The following is a 24,670-nucleotide window of genomic DNA, read 5'->3' as shown; positions in this document are numbered from 1 at the left end:
GAGGAAAGGACTCAAAGCTGCCTTGAAAATGGCCTGTGTGAATCCTGACACATAATGTGGGGAATGGGGTAGGACATTGAGAGCCTCAGATCCATGGAGCAGGAGTACATGGAAGCCAAGAGGAAACAGTAACAGGAGCACACTGCCTCTCAAATGACTCTCCTGCCCACCCACCAAGCACAGCCTGCCCCATCTGGGCTACAGGCTCCACATCAGTCACAATGGCTTGTGAAACGAGAGAAGGCAAGTCATCCTCACCCCCCAGACCACCAAAGGCAGCAAAGGACATCCAGTCCACTACAATAATGCAGGAAGCTCAGCACTGAGCAACAGAAACCATTTATTTTCTACCCAACCATGCCCTGGAGACAGCATGGAACACTTCTGCTTCATAATCCATCCCCGATAGCAGCGTACAATGGAATGTCCACAAGGATACATACGTCAAATTTGCAGTAAACTTTCTGGTACATATAAAGGTCATTCAATTTCCTATCTACAGAGATATGACAGACCTGATTAGATGTTACAACAGTTCTCATACAGTATGGAAACAAGCCTTTCAGCCCACTGAGTGTGCGGACCATCAACACACACATTTACACCAAGTCCATTTTATTCTTCTCGTGTTTGCATCAACACTCCCCGGGTTCTACCACACATCTGCACACTTGGCCAATTAACCTACAAACCTCACATCTTTATGATCTTTGGATGTGGGAAGAAACTGGACCATCTGGGAGAAACCCATAGACTATACAGGGAGAACATGCAGACTCCACAGACAGCATCCAAGGTCAGGATGGAACCTGGAGGTGTGAGCCAGCAGCTCCATGTGTTGTACTGGTCAGCATCCTGTGTTTTAATAGTTGCATTTATTCAGCAATCCATTTCCCCTTTTTGTGTTCTACAGATCTTCATTGTGCTTTGGTTCTAAGCAGAGGGCACGGCTTTAAGGTGAGAAGGCATAGATAGGGTAGACAGTACGAACCTTTTACCCAGCATGGAAATGTCAAAGGCTAGAGGGTATGTCTTTAACGTGAGAGGGGCAAAGTTTAAAGGAGATGTGTGGGGCAAGTCTTTTTTACACAGGCGGTGGTGGGTGCCTGGAACACGCTGCCAGGGGGTGGTGGCAGATACAGTAGTGGTGTTTAAGAGGCCATTAGATATGCACATTGATATGTAGGGAATGGAGGGATAAATGAGTCTGATGAAGGGTATTGACCTGAAACGTTACCGATTCCTTCTCAACAGAGATGCTGCCTGTCCCGCTGAGTTACTCCAGCATTTTGTGTCTATCTTTGGAGGGAGATGGATCATGTGCAGACAGAGATTAATTTCATGGTCGGCATGGACATTGTGGGCCGAAGGGCCTGTCCGTGTGCTGTGCTGTTCTATGTTCCAAGTTGAAGAGGCAAATCAAAAACTGTAAATGCTAACAATATTATTCTACTCCTGCAACAACCGTGGAAATAAAAACAGAGTCACAGGCCAATGACAAGTTGAATAATTTGGCACAAACATTTACTCTGTTTCTCTCCACAGACGTTGAGTATTTACAACAGTTTCTGTTCATGCTTCAGATTTTCAGCTGTGATACACTGTACATTAGCTGACTAATCCTGGTGGCAGGGCAGCAGCTGAAGAGTGAGGCAAGGTGGTTTTTGGATATTAAGGGAATAAATGATACGGGGTCAGTACAGGAAAGTGGAGTTGAGGTGAAAGTCAGCCCCTATATTAAACTGTGTATTCCTGCCTCCATTTCTGACATGCTAGTGTGAACTAGGCTTCACAATTTACAGTATACTAACCACTTAGGCTTGAAATCAAACGTTTCCTAATTTTGCACTGAAACCTAAGTGAGAGGTTGTTAATGGTTTGGAGGGCAGTTAGAGCTTAGAGCTGGGAATATATATTTTGGCAAGAAAAATAAGAAAGGTATGTTATTTCAAAACTAAGATTGTTATAGGGCCAGAGCAGCAAAGAGCACAGATAGATCACTTAAGGAACAGTGCGGGCTGATGAGTTGATGAATTGAAGTCACAAAGCAGGCATTGGTGTTTGCTACGGTCAGAACCAAGTATGTATAGTGATACTTGTACTGAACTGTATACAACAATGAATTTCAATGTACCTCAGTACCAGTGACAATAAAGTACCACTGAACTATTGAAGAAGTGGATGGCATAATTAATATTAGTTAGACTTGGGGTGATATTCAGCAGTCCAGGAGCATCTGTGAAGGGAGAAAACAGTTAACATTTAAGGTGTGAAGTTATTAAGTTCTACGAGCATATTTAGACCATTAAGTCTACTCCGCCATTCAATCATGGTTGATCTATCTTCCCCTCTCAACCCCATTCCCCTGCCTTCTCCTCGTAACCCCTGACACCCGTACTAATCTGTCAATCTCCACCTTAAAAATATCCATTGACTTGGCCAACACAGCTGTCTGTGTCAATGAATTCCAGATTCACCACCCTCTGACTAAAGAAATTCATCCTCATCTCCTTTCTAAACGTACATCCTTTTATTCTGTTAAATCTGCTTACTGTTGTGATGAAAGACCATTGACTTGAAATGTTAACAATATTTCTCCCCACAGATGCTGCCTGATTTGCTGAGAATTGTGTTTCTTCTGGTGGATATTCAGGAGCTGCAGTCTTTTAACTTTTCAATCAAATGGGCTGTTTAGAGGAAACTTTAAGTTGGAACCCGAAGATTAAAACCACCCAAGGGAGAAGCGAAAGAGGTGCTAGATAACAGGGTGCCAAATACTGCTCACATAGTGTGTCAGGGTGATGCGTGTCTAATGGATGCCTCCGTATCAAGGGCCGTGGGGGTGTACAAGAGCTGGATGAACATATACAGCTTTCTTGTCATTTGAATACACAAAGAATATCTGTTGATTGTATTAAACTCCTGGAAGGATAGCTAGCTTGGTGGTGCAGTTTTCTAAACTCCGAACTTGATAGGAACCGAGAACCTTTACATGAAATAATGAGAAGTCACACCACCGTGTGTTCCTCCATCATCTTCCTTTATCTGTTCGAACCTATGGTTTGGATAGAAACAGGTAAAGAATTCACATATGCACAAGATATATCTTAAACAAAAAGATGCAGTTCAAATTGCAACATATTTTTCATCCTACATTACAATCTGTTCAAGTTTGTACACCAGCAAAGGATTACTCCTCTTGCCTCCTCATCCTGTCAACTTAACTCCAAAGACATTTAAGAATCACCCATTCCCTTTATTACAATGTTCAACGATAAACTTGTATTTACAGTTACATCACTCAGCTGGCCTTCCTTGTCCCCACACAGCCACCTCAGGACACGAGCTGAACGACTAGGCTGCAGCTCCACTGTTGCCTTGGTGAAATAGTTCATTCTCATTTATGTTCCCATCTTTCTTGCAGTAGGCAGTGGGAAATGAGGAGATATTGCACTAGAATGGTAGTGCCCTGAACTAGCTCCCTTCATGAAATTCTTTCACTCGGTTCAAATGGGCTCGTAGAATTGAGCGCAGCACTGTGCATGAATTCATTCATAAAGCCTGAAGTGTCCGCATTCCTGCTGGGATCACTCTCCTGGATGTGATTAGAAACTGACAATTGAGCAAAGCACTGAAAGGCCAACTGTGTTGCCCCACATAAAACAGGAACGGGCCCTGTGGCCTATGATGTTTATGTCAAACATGATTCATGGCTTTAAGTTAACATTAAATAATTATGGGGGTTGAAATATCATCTATTTACTTCCATGATGAATAGGTACAGTAAGAAACAAAGCATCCAAACACATTCTTGTGGGTTCTCTCTTTCCTGTCTGGTCTGAACTTAAAATTCCACATCACATGAATTTCCCCAACTCACATCATTTGTATTTTGTCAAATTCTGGATTTTTCTTTTCATCAATAATTTTCTCCTTTCCCCTTCTTCTCGTTCTTTTGTCCATCTTCAGTGGCCTGGTGTTTACAATTGTGGGTTGGAAATGAAGCTCATTAACACTAATCCCATTTTATCCATCAGTGAAACTCCATTCAACAAGTCCCAACTCAACTATAAACTGGATTGTTGCAGAAATTCAGATTCAAATGGGTGTTAAAATGATGATAGAAAAGCAAAGCAATGAGCAATCTTGCCTCCACCTAGTTGGAGATCAGCTGGAACCAGTCCAAGACAAAACGGGGGCCATCTGAGCACATTGTCCTCGTTAATCACTATCCCAAGGATCTATCAGTAACATCTGCTCATCTTTCAGCGCTCATCCTAACCTCCTCCACCTTGACCCTTGAGCATGTGCCATGTGGCACAGTAACAGCGTACATTGTCCTGGAATCCTTGTGTCCATTCAACACTCAGGTGTCCTGGGACACAACCAAACCCAGGGTGAGAACATTCTTCTCCACACCCCTCACCCATCGTTACGGCCACACTTAACATGACTTGAAGATCGCCACATGTGAAGCAAGCACAGTGTGTTTGAATATTCTCCACCAGGTCCCTGCTAGTAATGCCACTGATAGACCTGCATTTGAACATGTCTCCGACTTAAGAACATATGAATTGGGAGCAGTAGGCCATTCGGCCCATCAAGCCCGGTCCAGCATTCCATTAGATCATGGCTGATCGGATTATAGCCTCTTCCTGCCGTGGAACTGTCAGCTTTGATCCTCTTGCTCCCTACCTTGGCCTTAGAAACATTCAAATACATGTTCCATCACCTTTTGAGGATGAAAGTTCCAAAGCCTCAAGAACCTTTGAGAGAGGAAAACAAATCACCTCATCTTTTTCTTAAATGGGCAACCCCTTCTTTTTAAATGATGATTGCCTATTCTAGCTTCTGCCACAAGAGGATGTAAGGTTCAGTTGAGTCCAGTTTTGCCCATCCTGACTGCAGCATAACTGGTAGATGTCCTCCATATAGTGAGGGCAGGTCATCTCTCCACCACACCCAACACAGAAGCATAAGCCACAGGATTTGTGGGAAGAGTGCTCAGCACAGAACGCCAATCAACACATCCACCACTGTGCACTAAGCTATCCACATGGTATTTTGTGAGAGAAACTATGGTCAAATTTAACATCTCAACGCAGCATAGGTCCATGAAATCAGACAGAAATGCCCAAGCCTTCTTATCCAAATTTGAATGGCTGAACGCTAACTGCTCCCAAGATCCCACCATGACTTACGCTGACATTTGTCGAGTTTGATTCACAGACTGACTTGAAGCACTGGCCCTGCTAGTAATAACACGGAAGGCTGGTCCATGTCAAAGATTCCAAGACCGCTTCCAAAGTTTGAGTGGGAGACGGACAAAAATCACTGCCGGCCTTGAATTGAAAATCTTTTGCACGAGGTGAAATTTCAAAAACCCACCCAGACACTTGGGTCCTCACACTGTGAAATAGAATGACAGGATCAGCTGCCGAGGGGAAAGCATCAGGGACAGGACTGAAGCGTGTTTACAGGGGACTCTCTTCGTTATATGGCAGAATTTCCTTTGTCTTCTGAAGGAACAAAGCAAGCTCAACACAAAAAACAGTTTCCATCACACCTGTTTGCAGTCAAGGCAACTGTGTGAGAGAGGCAACACTACTCTTTCTGGTTATAATGAAAAAGACAGGTCCGCGTCATTTTTTTAAAAAAGGGTAAAAATAAGTAATGGCATGCAAGTACATATGTTAAAACAGGTGTCAAACTACAATGAGTACATGTGCATAGAGTCTCCATCAACACACCTCTTCTACCAACCGTCCAAAGGTTTAGTATTTGTGTCCCTTCACCTGCCCTCCTCAACTGAAACGCCTCCGAGACCCTGTGCGCTAAAATACAAAGCTATGGCTACCTGTCCCAACTGGTCAGAAAATGGGCTTGGCCAAACCTGCGCCAGCCGCACAATCCCTTCCATCCTCGGTCGATCTACGTCATGTTTATTACTCTACCCCAACCCCAATCATAGACACATTGTTAATAGACATTTTCCAAGTCCGCTTCCTGATACAGACAGTCCGGTCTCAGCGGGTTTCTTTCCACTGCATGATGATAAGATTTAAATTCCTCGATAAGACGGAAAGCAAAGTACTTGGGGAGCCTCTTGCCCGTTAGTTTAGTGTGGGCCGGAAGCCCAGCCAAGGACGTGCCACTCGACATCTGGCCTGGCAGTGGAATGAGTCACCCAGCGGTGGCTTCACGATCGGCTGCGGTCTTTGTGGCTCCCCACGATCATCCTGCTGTACAGCTTCTGCTGCTCCTCCTTGTACGTGTCCTTTACCTTTTCCCTTTTCAGGCCGCCGTCCCTGAAATGACCGCACAAGCCACGTCAATCCCCCAACCAGCACATCATGTTAAATCCTGGTCAACTACAGACCGAGGGAGGAACACAACATAATGTAGACTGTTCACCATGTACCAGCCTGCTCGGTGCCCATTCAAAACTATGGAGTCATCCAACAAAAGACACAGTGTGCAGGAGTAACTCAGCTGGTCAAGCAGCAGCTCTGGAGAACATGGATAGGTAACATTTCGGGTCAGGACCCTTCTTCAGTGATTGTAGTGTGGTCAGGGGGAGTGAGAAAGCTGGAAGAGAGGAGGGGACAGGACAATCCCACCAAGGATAGGTGGGGAGGAGGGGGGGTGGGGAAGAGGTTGGCAGATAGTTGGACCACCAGATAGGGTGATGAATCTATGGAATTCTTTGGATAGGCCAAGTCAATGGATATTTTTAAGGTAGAGATAGATAGATTCTTGATTAGTACAGGTGTCAGGGGTTATGAGGAGAAAGCAGGAGAATAGGGTTAGGAGGGAGAGACGGATCAGCCATGATTGAATAACGGAATAGACTTGATGGGCCAAATGGCCTAATTCTGCTTCTATCAGATGATCTTACGACGACAAGGGCCAGAGATGAATAGGCAGAAGACTGTGAGATAAGGACAGAGGAGGTGTGCATTGTGAAGAGGAAAGGGGGGGGGGGAGAGATGGTTGTCTGTTGAGGTGGGACACAGAAGAGGGTGGAAGAAAAGAAAAACGGTTGTTTGTATGTAGACAAAAATGCTGGAGAAACTCAGCAGGTGAGGCAGCATCTATAGAGTGAAGGAAATAGGAAACGTTTCGGGTCGAGACCCTTCTTCAGACTGGTTTCAATCCGAAACCTTGCCTATTTCCTTCGCTCCATAGATGCTGCCTCACCCGCTGAGTTTCTCCAGCATTTTTGTCTACCTTCGATTTTCCAGCATCTGCAGTTCCTTCTTAAACAAGGTTTGTAGGTTAGTTGCATAAAATTGGAGAATTCAATGTTACTACTGTAAGATAGTAAGCTACCCAAGAGTTATTCGCCAAGCTGATATTTAAATATAGCCCATTTTCCTTTGATTTCTCAAATATGTAAACATTTAAATATACAAGCCATTCATAGATATCCCGTAGATACCAAGAATCCCAGATACGGGGTCAAACCGGGTTTGTCTATGTTCTGTCTAGATATCCTCCAGATATGCTCTCTTTATTAAAGGGGTTGCAACATTTTGAAATTCTTTATCCCCAGTAGCTGTGGATTTTCAGTGTTAAAATCATTAATGATCAAGACTGTGTTTGATGGTTGAAGTACAATGGTGCCAAGGACATGATTTTAATGCATGGCAGGTAACTGAAATCTAACTCTAGACTCATCAACGTGTTTGATTCCTAACTACCTCTGAGGTACCTGGAGCAGGGCTAAAATATAAACCACAAAAACAACTAGGCTGTAATCGCCAAACCACCTGGACACAATGAGCCTGCTGTACAGCTTCTGCTGTTCAGAGATCAAGCAAAATTGGCTATTGATTGATTGATTGAAAGTCACAGAATGGAAACAGTCGCTTCAGGCCATGCCAACCATTCATCATCCATTCACACCAGATCCCTGTCATTCCACTTTCATATCCGTTCCTACAGATTAACCTACAAACCCACCCATTTTGGGGATGTGGGAGGAAACCGGAGCACCCAGCGGAAATCCACATGGCCACGAGGAGAATGTGCAAACTCCACACGGACAGCACCCTAGGGCAGGATCGAATCCGGGTCTCTAATGCTGTGATGCACCGCAGCAGTAGAGTTGCTGTCTTACAGCGGCAGAGACCCGGGTTCGATCATGACTACAGGTGCTGTCTGTATGCAGTTTGTACGTTTTCCCTGTGACCACATGGGATTTCACGGGTCGCTCCGGTTTCCTCCCACAATCCAAAAATGTACCAGTTTGTGGGTTAATTCGCTTCAGTAAAATTGAAAATTGTCACTGGTGTGTAGGATAGAACGAGTATGGGGCGGTGCACACACTCTGTGGGCCGAAGGGCCTGCTTCCACACTGTATCTCTAAAGTTTAAAGTCAAGTCTATCCAATAGTGTAGGAAGGAGCTGCACTTTATAAATCGTTATAAATGGGTCTGTAATAAGGAGTGTTTACTGTACATATTTAGAGAAGGGACATGTTTATGACATTGTGCACGTGATGTGGTGGTCACAGCCAGTGCTCAACTCTACAGGGTAATATAACAGAAGAAATGTACTTACCACAGTAAATCTACAAGACCACCTTGTCTGGCAATCGCAGCTTTCACACGATTAGCAAACTGTACTGCAGCTTCACCTTCCTGTACAACAAATAAATCATTTCAGTACTCAGCAGGTCACAACGTTAGTTCACCAGGCATCCGTTAGTCTGGAAACAATGAAGCTGAAGCTAATGGCACCACTGAACACATAATGTCAGCTCATCAATTACAATTCAGCTGATTAGAGAACAGCTCCTCTGTAAATTAGATGCAGCTAGCAACAAACACACCTATTACTGGAGAAGCAATGAAGAAGAGCTTTGTGAGATAGGGAGGTACAGAGGTCCGAGTTGGACAAAGTCCAAGCGGAAGCTCTAAGAGTCTGTATAGGAGGTGTGCGGACGTCACCTGTATGTGCACTACAGGTGGAAACTGGGGAGATGCCGTTGAGACTGCGCCGCAGACAACTAATGGCTAATTACTGGCTAAGCCTTAAGGGTCATGGAGAGAACCACCCAACAAAACAGGTAGTACAGGAGTGCTGGGAGAGAGGGGTGGTTCAGTCTGGAAGCTTCGGCTGGGTTGGAGGAGGTGTGGCAAGGGACATGGGAGTAGAAGACAAAGAGTTCTGCCCTGCAGTATTGTGGCCATCTGTGCCAATATGGTTACTGAACATCCCAAAAGTTGATCTGGAGATATGGGAGGCAAAAAGGAGGGACAAAAATTCAGACCTAAAGACAGAATATCATAGCCATATAGATAATAGATACAGGGAACACCTCTTAATTTTCACAGATGGATCAAAGGATCCAGTAGCTGAAACAACAGGGGCGGCTGTGGTAGTCCAGGGGATGAATGTTGAGCTTTACAAAAGAGCAAATAACTATTTGGCAGTGTATACAGTGGAACTGTACGCTATTTTGATGGCAGTTCGGTGGATGGAACAGGTGCAACCATGTAAAGTAGTAATATGTAGCGACTCATTATATGCAATCCAGAGTATTGGGTCTGGTGCATCCCATAGGCGGCCTGACCTAGTGTATGAAATTCTACTACTATTAAGCCAAGTGACAAGGAGGGGCAGTGACGTGACTTTGTTGTGGGTCCCAGCACACATTGGTGTTCTAGGGAATGAAAAGGTGGATAAATTGGCAAAGGAGGCTGTAAAAAAAAGAAACATAGAGGTAAACTTACAACTATCCAAATCTGAAGGAAAATACATTGTGTGGAAGAAAATAAATCAGGAATGGCAACAATACTGGGAACAGGAGACAAAGGGGAGACATCTCTATTCGCTACAAAACAGAGTGGGCATTACAGCAAGAAGAGGGGGGAACAGGTAGCATTAACAAGATTGAGGATAGGACACACTCACCTGAACAGCACATTAAAAATATTGGGAAAACACCCTACTGGGCTATGTGAGGAATGCCATCAACCAGAAACAGTTCAGCATGCCCTAGTTGCATGTAGGAGATATGAGACAGAAAGAGGATTTATGATCATTGAAATGAGGAAAATTGGATTGACAGAAATATCAGTAAAGAACATTCTAGAGTGTGGAGGGAAAGGAAAAGGAATAAAGTTGTTGTTTGATTTCTTGAGGGCCTCTGGGCTTATAAAAAGGATCTAATATAAAGACATGAGTACTGTGGAATGAAGCCAGAAGGTGGCAGCAATGCAACATTGCGGATGCCGGCTGCCGTAAAACTCTAAAGAAGAAGAAGAAGTAGAAGGGAGGTACAGAGGAAAGGTTGCTGTAGGTAGAGGTGTGTAGGTGTCAGTACAATACCTTCACCTGTTCCGAGATACAGTAAAACATTCTGACATTACATGTTGAGCTATGTGGGGGGGGTGGGGAAACTTTAAAATCTTTCCCCTGCACGGGAGACCCGACCTTTTCTTTGTCGGGTCTCCGTTGTCGTTGGGGCTGCAACATGGAGCGGCCTCCAGCAGGAACGACCTGGGGCTCCAGTCGCGGAGCTGCGGACTTACGTACCATCACGAAGCTGGCCGAGTCCTGAGCGGGTGGAGCGGTGGTGGCGCGCTGCTGTGACCCGACCCCCGGGGTTTTGGAGGCTCAAACCGCAGGTCTGGTAGACAGGAACACCGGGAGCCCGCGGGTCCCTGCTGGGTGACTGCTTTTCGGGGCTTCCGCAACGGCGACTTCTCCCGCCCGAGTTGCGGGGTCGAAGATTACCTGGAGCGGGGCCTTACATCACCGCCCCGCGCGGCTTGGAATGGCTGCGGGACTTTGCTAGCGCCCGCCGGGGGCTCCAACAACAAGACCCGGAGCGTAGCCTTGCATCACCCGGCGTGGCTTTAATGGCCGCGGGACAATTACCATCGCCCGCCGGGGGCTTTGACTCTGACATCGGGGGGGAGAGGGGAGTGCAGGGGAGAGATACGTTTTTGCCTGTGTAAATTGTGTTGTGTCTTGGGTCTTTTTCTTTTTGTATGTATGACTGCAGAAACAACATTTCATTTGGACCTCAACGAGGTTCAAATGACAAATAAAATTGTATTGTATTGTATGTAATGAGGGTGGCACAGTGGCAGAGCTGCTGCTTCACAGCGCCGTAGTTAGTTAATCTTGACATTGGGTGCTGAATGGGTGGAGTTTGTATGTTCTCTCTGTGACTGCGTGGGTTTCCTCCCACATCCCAAAGATGTGCGGTTTGTTAGTTAATTGGCCTCTGTAAATTGCCCACTACTGTGTAGGGGGGAGTGGATGAGAAACTGGGATAATATAAAATTAGTGTGAACTGGTGATTAAACAGGACAGATTTCTGCATTCCCAAAGTAAAAATGTACCGAGCCCATTTAATCCCATGTGCTGCTCCAGACAACAAATGGAACCAGGAACTAGAAGCTGGTTTCTGTATTTGAATTGTCTGCTAATTTAGTACTGATAAGTTCTGCATTGCACAGAGTACATGTAGGCAGATAATCAATTCAGATTGCATTAACAAACGGATACATTTCTTGTTCCTGATAGGTTTGAACTAGCATTGACGCTAGATGTTGTGATGGAGCATGATGGAAGTTTGAAAACTATGAACCCATTCAAACAAGAGCAAGGACAGCTAATTAAAAACTACACCCATCACCTCAAGGTGAAAAGACTTGATTGGTGAAGGGCCAATATCTAGAGCTGGCCAGGATGGCTTGGCAGACAGCACTATCATTGATTAACAAGAGGTCACTGAAGTGGAGAGGTTTCAGCTACATTTTAGTTTCATTTAGAGGACAAGCTTGGAAACAACACTGACCAGCGATCCCCACACACTAACACTACCCCCCACACACTAGAGACTATTTTACATTTATACCAGGCCAATTAACCTACAGACCTGTACGTCATTGGAGTGTGGGAGGAAACCGAAGATCTCGGAGAAAACCCACGCGGTCACGGGGAGAACGTACAAACTCCGTACAGACAGCACCCGCAGTCATGATCAAACCCGGGTCTTTGGTGCTGTAAGGCAGTAGCTCTACTGCTCTGCCCCAATGCACTTCGATGTCCATTCCCCAGGGAAAAGGAGAGAGAAACTAAAGCTAGACCAGAGAGAGAATAGTGCAGAAAACAAAAGCAAGTGCCGAATACCAGGTTGTTAGCAGAAGGGAGAAACGGGCTGATTGCTGAAAGTACAAATATGAACTTTAAAAGGTGGAGGCATGAGAAACAATCGAGACGATATACAACTGCAACATTCTAGACTAGTTGATGCAGCACAGACAGATTTGAAAAGGTGCCACACAATAGTTTGTCATCAAGACTGAAGGACAAGGAATTCTCAAGGCTGCAGCAGAAAAGATTGAACATCAGCCAAGTAACAGTAAGTAACAGTAGAAGACAGAGTGCTGGAGTAACTGAGCGGTCAGGCAGCGTCTCTGGAGAACATGGATAGATGTTTTGGGTCGGGACCTTTCTAGCATGCTGCCTGACCCGCTGAGCTACTCCAGGACTCTTCTTTTGCCGTTCCTTGTTTCCACAGAAAACAGTGGTAGTTTTCTCAGTTCTCATATGATGTAAGAGGCCATTCAGCCCACTGAATCTATGCGATAGTCCCTGCTTCAACTACCTCCTCTGGCAGCTTGTTCCATACATCCATCACCCTTTGTGTGATAAAGTTACCCCTCAGATTCCTATTAAATCTTTTCCCCTTCACCTTGAACCTATGTCCTCTGATCCTCGGTTCACCTACTCTGGGCAAGAGACTCTGTGCATCTACCCGATCTATTCCACTCATGATTTTATACACCCTCTATAAGATCACCCCTCATTAAAAGGCTCTTAAAGATAGCAGAGTCAGGGGATTTGGGGAGAAGGCAGGAACGGGGTACTGATTGGGGATGATCAGCCATGATCACATTGAATGGTGGTGCTGGCCTACTCCTGCATCTATTGTCTATTGTCATTCTCCTGCGCTCCAAGGAATACAGACCCAGACTATTCAACCTCTCCCTACAGCTCAGACCCTCTGGTCCTGGCAACATCTTTGTAAATCTCCTCTGTACCCTCTCCAGCTTGACAGCATCTATCCTATAACATGGTGCCCAGAACTGAACACAATATTCTAAATGCGGCCTCACCAACATCTTATACAACTGCAACATGACCTCCCAACTTCTATACTCAATACCTTGACTCAATGAAGGCCAACGTTGCAGAAGCTTTTTTGACCACCCTATCTACCTGCGACTCCACCTTCAAGGTACCATGCACTTGCACTCCTACATCCCTCTGCTCTGCATCACTGCCACAGCCCAACCATTCATTGTGTAGGTCCTGCCCTTGTTAGACTTCCCAAAATGCAACACCTCACATTTCTCCGTATTAAATTCCATCAACCATTCATCAGCCCACCTGGCCAATCGATCAAGATCCCGCTGCAATTTTTCACAACCATCTTCACTATCTGCAAACTCACCCACTTTTGTATCATCAGCAAACTTGCTAATCCTGCCATGTTTGTTCTCATCCAATTCATTGATATAGATGACAAACAGTAACAGGCCCAGCACCAAACCCTGAGGAACACCACTAGTCACAGGCCTCCAATCCAAGAAGCAACCTTCCACCACCACCTTCTGCTTCCTTCCATGGAGCCAATGTTCTATCTCCTGTGAAACCTTGCATATTTCTGGTATCGTGTTCAAGAAGGAACTGCAGATGCTGGAAAATCGAAGGTAGACAAAAATGCTGGAGAAACTCAGCAGGTGCGGCAGCATCTATGGAGCGAAGGAAATAGGCAACGTTTCAGACTGAAGAAGGGTTTCGGCCAGAAACGTTGTCTATTTCCTTCACTCCATAGATGCTACCGCACCCGCAAATGTCCACAGAATTAAGAGGATCATAGCTAAGGTTGACATTCAGAATTGTTTTCCCACAGAGCGGAAGTGTATAAAACCAGAGGATGTAGGATTAAGCAGAGAGGAGGTGTGTAGAAGGGACCAGAAAGATTTATTTTCATCCATCCAGACAGATTTCACAAAAGATGTCGGTGAGCATTGAAATGTCAAGGCAGAGAAGGTCAAGAACCATCAGCTGGATAGATGGGAATATAGATGGATCCTCAACGGTTGGCATGGAGATGGTGTGGTGTGCAGCCTTTCTGTGTGTAGTATTACCATGACTCATTTGGAAAGAATGCTATCCAGGGTTAAGTGATGGGACTATATACATTCTTCTTTTAGTTAAGTGACATAGGCATTGCAAACATTAACATTTCCTATCAAAAAGTAAGTACTTTGTGCTTGCCAAACTGGAATTGATGAGAGATGTGTGTAATGTATAATTTTTTATGTGACAGACTGAGGAATATGAGTTGTAAAGAGAGCTATGGAAATAACTTTGTAAATACACTGGTTAGAACATAGACAGGCTTGTTTGGGGATTAGGCACCAGCACTTTAAAGATGCAGATTTCAAACTTGGGGTCTAGAACTTCTGCAGCTGAAAAGGATCAATGGAGATTCAATTAATATTTCTCAAACAGTGATGGTTTTTGATAGAGACTAAAGGGAAAGTGAAGATAGATACAAAATGTTGGAGCAACTCAGCGAGTCAAGGAGAATCTGTGGAGAATAGGAATAGGTGACAATTTGGGTTAAAACCCTTCTTCACATTTGCAGCCTGAAGAAGCGTTCTGACCCGAAACATCATCTATTCCTTCTCTTCAGAGATGCTGCCTGTCCCGCTGAGTTACTCTAGCATTTTGTGTCTATCTTCAGTATGAATCAGCATCTGCAGTTCCTTCCTTAAGATTGCCTCTATTTAAAATAGACAAGAACTGAATATTTGAAAAAGGAACGTCCATCCGTACAAATGGATAGTGTGTTTTAAAGAAAAATCTAATTGACAATTCAAAAACACAGTTGATAGATTACTTAGTAAGGAAGATAGCCACAAGTTTAAACTTGCATCACACGCAACATGCTGATAATAATTACAAAATTGAGATACAAAAAATGTAAACGTACTTTGACTTGTCTCTGTGAGAGGAATTTAACTACCAAATGCCAGTCCAGCTCATAAATCCCAAAATAAAAAAACACTTAATCTGTTCATACAATCATGCCTTCTCCTTTACTCCATTCATTTGTACTAAGCTGAACAGACTTGTGTACCAAATGTTCACTACTGTACAGAACTGTGGTCATGGATAGGGAGGCTTCAAACAAATTCATGGAGCCATTAGGGCCAGGGCAATGAGGTAGGGGTGTAAGACTACACCTCAGTCTGAAGAAGGGTCCCATGCCGAAACGCCACCTATCCATGTTCTCCAGAAATGCTGCCTGACCCCGCGGAATTACTCCAGCACTTTGTGCCTGTTTTAGTAAACAAGCATCTGCAGTTCCTTGTATCCCCAAGAAAACCTGCACCATGTCTGTTGATGCTGAACATCCTCAGCTCATGGACAACTCATGGAGGGGTTATGTGACAAAGGTTGGAGAATGGGGTTGAAAGGGAAAGGTAGATCAGCTATGATTGAATGGTGGAAAAGACTTGATGGGCCGAATGACCTAATTCTGCTCCTCGAACTTATAAACACACTTTATTGGCGCTATAAAGCAAATTCGGCATTTCAAGTGAGGACAGTAAAAAACAATCTACTAAAACATTAAAACGGTAGAAAGTTGGAAGAAGACAATTTGCAGAAGAGGGCGACACAATGGTACAAGGGTAGAGTTGCTGCCATACAGCGCCCGAGACCCAGGTTCCATTCTGACAACAGATGCTTGTCTGTACAGACAATCTTCTTTTAGTTAGGTGACATAGGCATTGCAAACATTAACATTTCCTATCAAAAAGTAAGTACTTTGTGCTTGCCAAACTGGAATTGATGAGAGATGTGTGTAATGTATAATTTTTTATGTGACAGACTGAGGAATATGAGTTGTAAAGACATTCTCCCCGTGACCTGCATGGGTTTACCTCCCACACTCCAAAGATACAGGTTTCCAGACTAATTGGCTTGGTAAAATTGACCCTAGTGTGTGTAGGATAGTGCTAATGTGCTGGGATTGCTGGGCAATGCAGACTCGGTGGGCCGAAGAGCCTGTTTCCGTGCTGCATCTCTAAACTGAACTAAACAGAAAATATCATTCCCTTCCTTCAGATACAAAACAAGTTGTTACCTCGCGTGTCATTGGCGGCAGGTACCATACACTGCAGACAATCGCCCAGCTGGTCATCATCCTCAGCAGGTAGTTCACCATTCCATACTTGCTGCTGTTCCAGAAGGCTTCTCCAAACAGAGGATCATACTGGCAATAAAAGCACAATACAGGGGGTGGATGATGGCAGGGTGTCAAAGCAACAGGATTCATCTGGACAATTAATTTAATACCTATCTTTTCAAACCATATCTCATGGCATGGGTTTTCCTTTTGACAGTAACTCACAGAAAAAAATGAATAATTTGACACTGATAGTGCCATGGTTTTGGTCTTCATATTTAAGGAAAGATACTCATAGACTGGCGACAATGCAGAGAAAGTTCACTTGGTTAACTCCCGGGATATAGAGATTAATGTATGAAGAAAGGTTGCAGAGTCATGCTACACAGAAAAGGCCCTTTGATCCATCGAGTCGACACACTGCCAACCACCTATATAAAAACCAGTCCTACATTAATCCCGTTATTTTTATTCATCCCATATTGTCTTCAACTCCCCCCAGATTATTCCAGTCACCAACAGACTCAGGGCAATTTACACTGGCTTATTAATCAACCAACCCGCATATCGTTGGGGTGTGAGAGGAAACCAGAGCACCTGGAGGAAACCCACATGGCCACAGGGAGAAGGTGCAAACTCCACCTAAGATCAGGGTTGAACCTGACGAGACATTCGTTCCACCAGCTGCAGCGCTGTGCCATCCCAGAGCTGGTGGTGCCTCTATGTAAAGCGCTAGAGAAGAAGGGGATGTGATCTTAGATATCAGATTGAGTGCAATCACATGGTAGATACTAAAAGTATTTCCCCCCCATGGGCTTATCTAGAAGTAGGCAGCACAGCTTCGGAGTAAGGATGAGAAGTTTTATTTTCAGGGTGCTGTGCATGTTTGGAATTCTTTACCCAAAGAGCTGAGAAGATGAGTCTTTGAATATATTCAGAGCTGACACACACACACATGATGGACACTACAAGGGAGTTAAGAGGTCTCAACAAGATACATGAACAACTAGCCTTACCTTGATGGCTACAGGGTAGACAGTGGCTCCAATTTCAAAGCTGCCCTTCTTGAACATCATAACAGAGGTATTGTTGATGCAAGTTCCTATGGAGAGGGAGAGGGAGAGTAAGGCTGCAGTGTTGCAAGTTTGGATTCACACAGGGCAGAGACGGTTTACATAACACACTTACACATTATCATATCTCACTAATGCAGGGGTCTCCAAACTATGGCCCGCGGGCCACATCCGGCCCGCCATAAGATTTTATCCGGCCCGCAGCAAGCTCTTAACACGTTCCGTGTGGCGAGCTATTTAGCGGGTTCTGTGGTAGCGCAGCTTTAGAGGTACAGCGCGGAAACAGGCCCTTCGGCCCATCGGAGCGATGTCCGTACGCACTAGCACTATCCTAATGCTAATATATGAGGCGATGATGCAAACCCTCTCTTCCACGGTTGGCATTTTATTTTGATTGGAGCATCAAGTCCATCTATCATGCCTCCATGCACATCCTGCATCAATTGGGTGATATTTTACCTGAGCCCCTTTCCTGCCGCAGTATCATATCCCCTGATTCTCTGTGTATCTACACTTCTATGGAGTTAGCTTGAATATAACCAGCCTGAACCTTCACTGTCCTCTTGGGGAGAGATTCAAAAGATTCTCTTTCTCCTGGTGATAACTGTCTTCTTTGTCCTGGCTAGCCCATTCATTTTATTGCAACAGTTCTGGACACTCCAGCCAGGGGAAATATCAACAACACATCCACCCTGTCCAGCCCTAGTTAGATACATGTACATTTTAGTGAGGACACCTCGCCTTTTCTAAACTCTGGACAGTAGATGCCTCATAAGACAAACCAGTTACTCCTGGAGACACAAGATACTACATTGGTTGGAATCTCATGCAAAACAACAGACAGCTGAAGGAACACAGGACAAAGGACATTTATTGTCACATACACCAATTGGTGCAGTGAAATTTGAGTTACCATGCAGCACACAAATAAGATAACATAACACTTTAGAATTTAACATGAAACATAAAAAACATCCCCCCACAGCGGAGTCAACGTTTCCCACTGTGAGGGAAGGCACCAAAGTCTTCACCAGTCCTCTTCCTCGATTCACCCGTGGTCGGGGCCTATTGAGGCCTCCGCAGTCGTCGCTACCGGCCCGATGTTTCAGGCCCTCGGACGGAAGAACACTCAGCGGCCAGGAGCCTCCGAATCGTCCGCTTCCTACCGGAGACCGTGGCTGCAGAAGTCCGCAGCTCAGAACTCAGCGGGTCAGGGATTTCGCTCCACTGATGCTGTCCGACCCGTTGAGTTCCTCTCCATAAACTCTCCATAGTCGCATTTGCAGGATATTGGTCCCCCTCCAGTCCTGATGTAACCCATCCCTTGTGTACAGGGATGACCTGCTCCAAATGAGATCCCAACGGTCCAAAAATCTGACTCCTTGCTTCCTGCACCAACTCCTCAGCCTCACATCACTGGGAGTAATCCGGAGATCACTACCCTGGAGGTCCTGCATTTTAAACTTTAGCCCAGCTACCTATATTCACTTCGCACGTACGTCATTTGTGCCAATGTGCACAATTACTTTTTGCTGTTCCTCCATCCCATTGAGAATGTTCGTGGTTCTTGGTTTCTTGGTCCTACAAAATATTCCAAATTTGGCCACTCAGGGACATCTTGGATCCTGGCACCAGGGAGGCAACACAGCCACCTGGAGTCTTGTTCGTGGCCACACAATCTCCTGACTATCCCACTAACGAGTCCCCTACTATAATCTCTCTGTCTGAATTCACGCTTCCCTGCCTTGGAGCCAGACCTGGTGCTACATTGCTTGAACAGTTAAAAGTATTCATAAGGGTATGCACAAAAAGCTGGAGTAACAGCGGGTCAGACAGCATCTCGGGAGAAAAGGAATAGATGACATTTCGGGTAGAGACCCTTCCTCAGTAGGGGTCCACTTGTTTTCAAGAAGGGCCACAGGGGATCTCTGCTTTGTTCTCTGCTCTGGTGCATCAATAGTTGAATGAGTAATGTATTGGTACACAATACTTCAGGTATGGTCTCACCAAGAAGATGTAAAATCCTAAACAACTGGGCTACTTTTCTATAAATCTAGATTTGGGCACGAGTAATGAATTAGACCAGATGGATGCAATAACTGTGCATGCAAGAGCCGTGCTGGCACTGTAGGTGTTAAGGTCCAACTCAGGACACAGTTTAAGTTTGTACTTCTGAGGTTCCCCACATTTCTTTATAACATCCCAAAGTCACAAGATGTTTTCTTCTACCAGACTTAATGTCTCCTCCCCCCTCCCCCTCCCCCACCTTATCTAACCGATTACTAAAACGGTGAAACCGGAGTCCACTGGCTCCATCATGACAGTGCTGTCCAATCAGAGGCATAGAGTTATGTAGTACGGAGGCAGAGGCATAGAGTTGTGTAGTACGGAGGCAGAGGCATAGAGTTGTGTAGTACGGAGGCAGAGGCATAGAGTTGTGTAGTACGGAGGCAGGGGCATAGAGTTATGTAGTACGGAGGCAGAGGCATAGAGTTATGTAGTACGGAGGCAGATCTTTCACCCCAATCATCTCTGCCCAGTTGGTACTCATCCATTAGTTTAATCTTCTTCTTTCACCATTGCCCTGTGATTCGGGCGACACGGTGGCACAGCGGTAGAGTTGCTGCCTTACAGCACCAGAGACCCGGGTACGATCCCAACTATGGGTGCTGTCTCTACGGAGTTTTACGTTCTCCATGTGACCTGCGTGGGTTTTCTCCGAGATCTTCACTTTCCTCCCATACTCCAAAGACGTACAGGTCTGCAGGTAATTGGCTAGGTATAAATCTAAAAATGATACTAATGTAAATTGTCCCTAGTGTAGGATAATGTTAATGGGCGGGGATCGCTGGTCAGTGCGGACTCGGTGGGCCGAAGGGCCTGATTCCGTGCTTTATCTTTTAAACTAAACCTAACAATTTTGTACCCATGACCAGGCTGTTATTGAATCTATATCGACCATCTTTTCAATTGCGTATTCCAGAATCATATAAAAGTCAGTAAATAAATAATTCTAATTTCATACTTGGCAAATTTTGGCATGCTGCTATTGACTCACAATTCAAATTATTCCCATCAACCATATAAGCTAGAATACTTCTATGATATGCATAGAGGGTGATATGGCAAAAAAGGGCAGTTTGCATGAAATCCAAAAGGTTCAATGTAACACGCCTCCTTAGAGTATAATGAAGAGGGCAATTGAGAAAGTAAAGAGTGCAAATAAAAAAATTGTCAAAGCCAAAGTCTTTTGTATGTGTGTGGAGGCTGTTGATCCAAAGTTGGCTCAGTGGCAGGAAGCAAAGAAACTTCAAAATAAAGGCAGGGTGTTTTAGTGAGTGGCACCCTGCTACCAGTGGGGGGCCACAGGGTCCAAGGCTTGGTCCTTTTGCTGTTTGTAATATGTATTAATGATTGAGATTTAAGGGGCACGATAATGAGGTCTGTAGATGATACATAAATTGTCATACGATAAACAATGAGGAAAAAAGATGTATGCAGCAGGAAACTAGATGTGTATTCAGTTCAGCAAAGCAGCAAATGAAATGTAATCCAGAGGCATGTAGTAATATAGCAGGGGATGTGCAATATGGCAGTAGAAGATGCAACAAGTCCATGCACTGTTTTATCTGCACATTTTTTTGTAGATATTTTCCTTTCTCTTTTTTCCATTACCCATTGTACTTGTGTTTGGTTTGGGTGTACTGGTTTGGTTTGTGTATGGTGTGACTTGAGAGTATGGCAGACAAGACTTTCACTGTGTCTTGGTACACATGACAATAATAAACTAATGCTAATAAATGATACTGAGCATGATGAAGAAATCTTGGAATGCCTGCCCAGCGATTGATCCTTCATCCTGCGGCAGGTCAAGAAAGTGGATAAAAATGTGTGGAAAGTGCTCCTTTTTAGCCGAGGTGCAAATAGATAAAAAAGGGAAGTTATGCTAGAACGATACACAATGGTAGATTATTGTGGCCTACTTTTTTTTTACAATACAATACAATTTTATTTGTCATTTGAACCTCGTTGAGGCCCAAATGAAATGTTGTTTCTGCAGTCATACATACAAAAAGAAAAAGACCCAAGACACAACAGAATTTACACAGACATCCATCACAGCGCATCTCCGCCTCGCTGTGATGGAAGGCAAAAAACGTATCTCTCCCCTGCACTCCCCTCTCCCCCCCGATGTCAGAGTCAAAGCCCCCGGCGGGCGATGGTAATTGTCCCGCGGCCATTAAAGCCACGCCGGGTGATGCAAGGCTACGCTCCGGGTCTTGTTGTTGGAGCCCCCGGCGGGCGCTAGCAAAGTCCCGCAGCCATTCCAAGCCGCGCGGGGCGGTGATGTAAGGCCCCGCTCCAGGTAATCTTCAACCCCGCAACTCGGGCGGGAGAAGTCGCCGTTGCGGAAGCCCCGAAAAGCGGTCACCCAGCAGGGACCCGCAGGCTCCTGGTGTTCCTGTCTACCAGACCTGCGGTTGGAGCCTCCGAATCTCCGGGGATCGGGTCACAGCAGCGCGCCACCACCGCTCCACCCGCTCCGGACTCGGCCAGCTTCGTGATGGTACGTAAGTCCGCAGCTCCGCGACTGGAGCCCCAGGTCGTTCCTGCTGGAGGCCGCTCCATGTTGCAGCCCCAACGACAACGGAGACCCAACAAAGAAAAGGTCGGGTCTCCCGTGCAGGGGAAAGATTTTAAAGTTTCCCCACCCCCCCCGCCCTCCACACAAATACCCCGTCAAAACAAATAAAATAAAAACTACATTGAAACGAGACAGAAAATAATAAAAAGACAGACGGACTGCAGAGGCCGCTGCGACGTGAGTCCACCGCCCACCGGAACGACTGCATCCAGTCCTGGTCAGCACAAGAAATATATCATTGGACTGGAAAGGGTGGAAAGAAGATTTTTTTTTTGTTTAGTTTAGCTTAGTTTAGAGATACAGCACGGAAACATGCTCTTCGGCCTACCGAATTTGCAAAGGCCAGTGATCTCCGCATTATCCCACACACTAGCAACAATTTACAGTGAACCTACAAATCTGTAGGTCGTTGGAGTGTGTGAGGAAACCGGAATACCCGGAGAAAACACACATGGTCATGGAGAAAACATACAAACTCATTACAGACAGCACATGTAGTCAGGATTGAAGCAGGGTCCTTGGTGTTGTAAGGCAGCAACTCTACCACTGTGCCATCGTGCCACCCATTGATATGGACTTTTTCAGAGCTGGAAAATGTTAGCTATGAGGGAAGATGGGATAAGAATGAATTGTTTCCTTTGGAAAAGAGAAAACTTAATTGAGGAATATAGAACTGTCTGGTCAGGAGTTCAAAAACCTAGGAGACTCAGACTTAAAGTAAAGGTTGAAGATTTGGAGAACAAGGACTGTTTCACCCAGGTGGCAGGGTTTAGGAATTCTGCCTAATAGGTGTCAGAGGCAAAATCTCCACTTACAGTTCACAGGTACTGGCAGACATGTGATCTGCATGGCAACAGACCCAGTGCTGCAAGTAGGAGAAGGCTGGGGACCTTATGTCCGACCATCATTGTACATATTCATATTCTTAAGGAGCAATTCTAGTTTCTACTTTTAGAACATGGAACAGTACTGCACAGAAACAGCCCTTTGGTTCACAATGTCTGTGTCAAACATAAAGTCAGGTTAAACTAATCTCCTATGCCTGTCCATGGTCCATATCCATCCATATGTGTATCTAAAAGGTTCTTAAATGCCAATATCTTATCTGCATTCCAGGCACCCACCTGGGTGCCTGGAATGTTACCCATTCCTTCTATGTTACCCATTCACCTATGGAAAAAAACACCCATCTCCTTTAAACTTTGTCCCTCTTACCTTAGAGCTATCCAGTCTTTGACATTTAGTTTAGCTTAGAGTTTCTGACTCTTGTACTCAATTCCCTCACTTTACTTCTACATTAGTGAATTCTCTCACCAGTGGTACAGTTCTAATAAAATACTTCAGCTATTGACTCAAATTGTTGACTATTTTTCTCTTTAGATATTAACATAGAAACATAGAAAATAGGTGTAGTAGGAGGCCATTCGGCCCTTCAAGCCAGCACCGCCATTCATTGTGATCATGGCTGATCGTCCCCAATCAATAACCCCTGCCTGCCTTCTCCCCATATCCCTTGATTCCACTAGCCCCTAGAGCTCCATCTAACTCTCTCTTAAATCCATCCAGTGATTTGGCCTCCACTGCCCTCTGTGGCAGGGAATTCCACAAATTCACAACTCTCTGGGTGAAAAAGTTTTTTCTCACCTCAGTCTTAAATGGCCTCCCCTTTATTCTAAGACTGTGGCCCCTGGTTCTGGACTCGCCCAACATTGGGAACATTTTTCCTGCATCTGGCTTGTCCAGTGCTTTTATAATTTTAGATGTTTCTATAAGATCCACCCTCATCCTTCTAAACTCCAGATATTGCCTGACTGGTTATTTTCCAACAGTTTTTAAAAAAACATTTTCTATATTTTGTTCTTCCCTTGCAATTACTTAAATATTTTTGGTACTCAAGCACCTTTGCTCATACCTCTCGTTTCTCAACTGCTATCCACTCCTCCCTTGGTTTATAGCCATTTCTGCAGCACAATTTATCCTTTTCAAGGGTTATCACTAAACCAACATCACTGAACCAGATAAACAGATAAACATGATGCTGCGTGTTTCTAGCTTGCTGCATGCAAATTCATTACGGACTTTCCTACATAATGATCTGCAAAATACTTTGGGTCACCTCTGTGGCTATGAAAGATGAGTAACTTGGATTGGCAAAATGTGGGAAATAGAAAAGAAAATATTTCTTCAGCAGCTTTGAACGGTCATATTTGCAGAGACGACAAGGAGAGCACTAGAATACACCAATCAAGAGCTAGAAAAAGCAGTTGATGGTTTAATCATCACGTGAGCTACAGCAGGGCTGAAGTTCCACAATGTTAAAGGTTTTATAGATGGTACAAGCGATGTGTCATCTCAAACTCAACGGTGGTTGTGAACAATCCGATTCAGTTTCAGATAGTTGCCAGGAAGAGCAATGGGTTCATGGTTAGGCCATACAGATGACAGTTTGAAGAAGGGTCTTGACCTGAAATGTCACCTCTCCCTTCTCTCCAAAGATGCTGCCTGTCCCGCTGAGTTACTCCAGCATTTTGTGTCTATTTTCAAATTTGAAAGAATTAGATGAGACAAGATATGTGGGCTTTGCAAAAGATTTCAACAACATTCTGACCACACACAGAGCCTGTCAGAGTGTGCGGACCCTTGGGTCAAGGTGAAGAATGGATGAGGAAATTGGCCAAGAGAAAGAAAAGGAAGATAGACACAAAATGCTGGAGTAACTCA

The 24,670-nt window shown here is 44.8% G+C and overlaps 1 protein-coding gene and 1 long non-coding RNA gene across 3 annotated transcripts in view; one reads left to right on the top strand and one right to left on the bottom strand.

Moving 5' to 3' along the window:
* The first annotated feature begins 1,281 nt into the window (after positions 1-1,281).
* On the top strand, positions 1,282-24,670 carry LOC116967381. The gene is made up of 3 exons (XR_004410210.1): positions 1,282-2,025; positions 15,269-15,272; positions 24,648-24,670. It is a non-coding gene; the product is annotated as an uncharacterized LOC116967381 (long non-coding RNA).
* gpat4 (glycerol-3-phosphate acyltransferase 4) overlaps positions 3,020-24,670 on the bottom strand; it is a 110,751-nt gene continuing 89,100 nt past the window's right edge. For both annotated transcript variants that reach the window (XM_033013888.1, XM_033013889.1), the window contains 4 exons: positions 17,248-17,333; positions 16,190-16,318; positions 8,566-8,645; positions 3,020-6,308 (listed from right to left, as the gene is read on the bottom strand). In XM_033013888.1, the coding sequence (XP_032869779.1) occupies positions 6,200-6,308; positions 8,566-8,645; positions 16,190-16,318; positions 17,248-17,333 (404 nt within the window). In that variant the 3' untranslated portion in view covers positions 3,020-6,199. The remainder of the gene's footprint in view (positions 6,309-8,565; positions 8,646-16,189; positions 16,319-17,247; positions 17,334-24,670) is intronic.

The sequence above is a fragment of the Amblyraja radiata genome, chromosome 39 (genome assembly GCF_010909765.2).
Source record: "Amblyraja radiata isolate CabotCenter1 chromosome 39, sAmbRad1.1.pri, whole genome shotgun sequence".
NCBI classification, from domain to species: domain Eukaryota; kingdom Metazoa; phylum Chordata; class Chondrichthyes; order Rajiformes; family Rajidae; genus Amblyraja; species Amblyraja radiata.
This window is presented reverse-complemented; position numbering and strand designations above follow the sequence as displayed.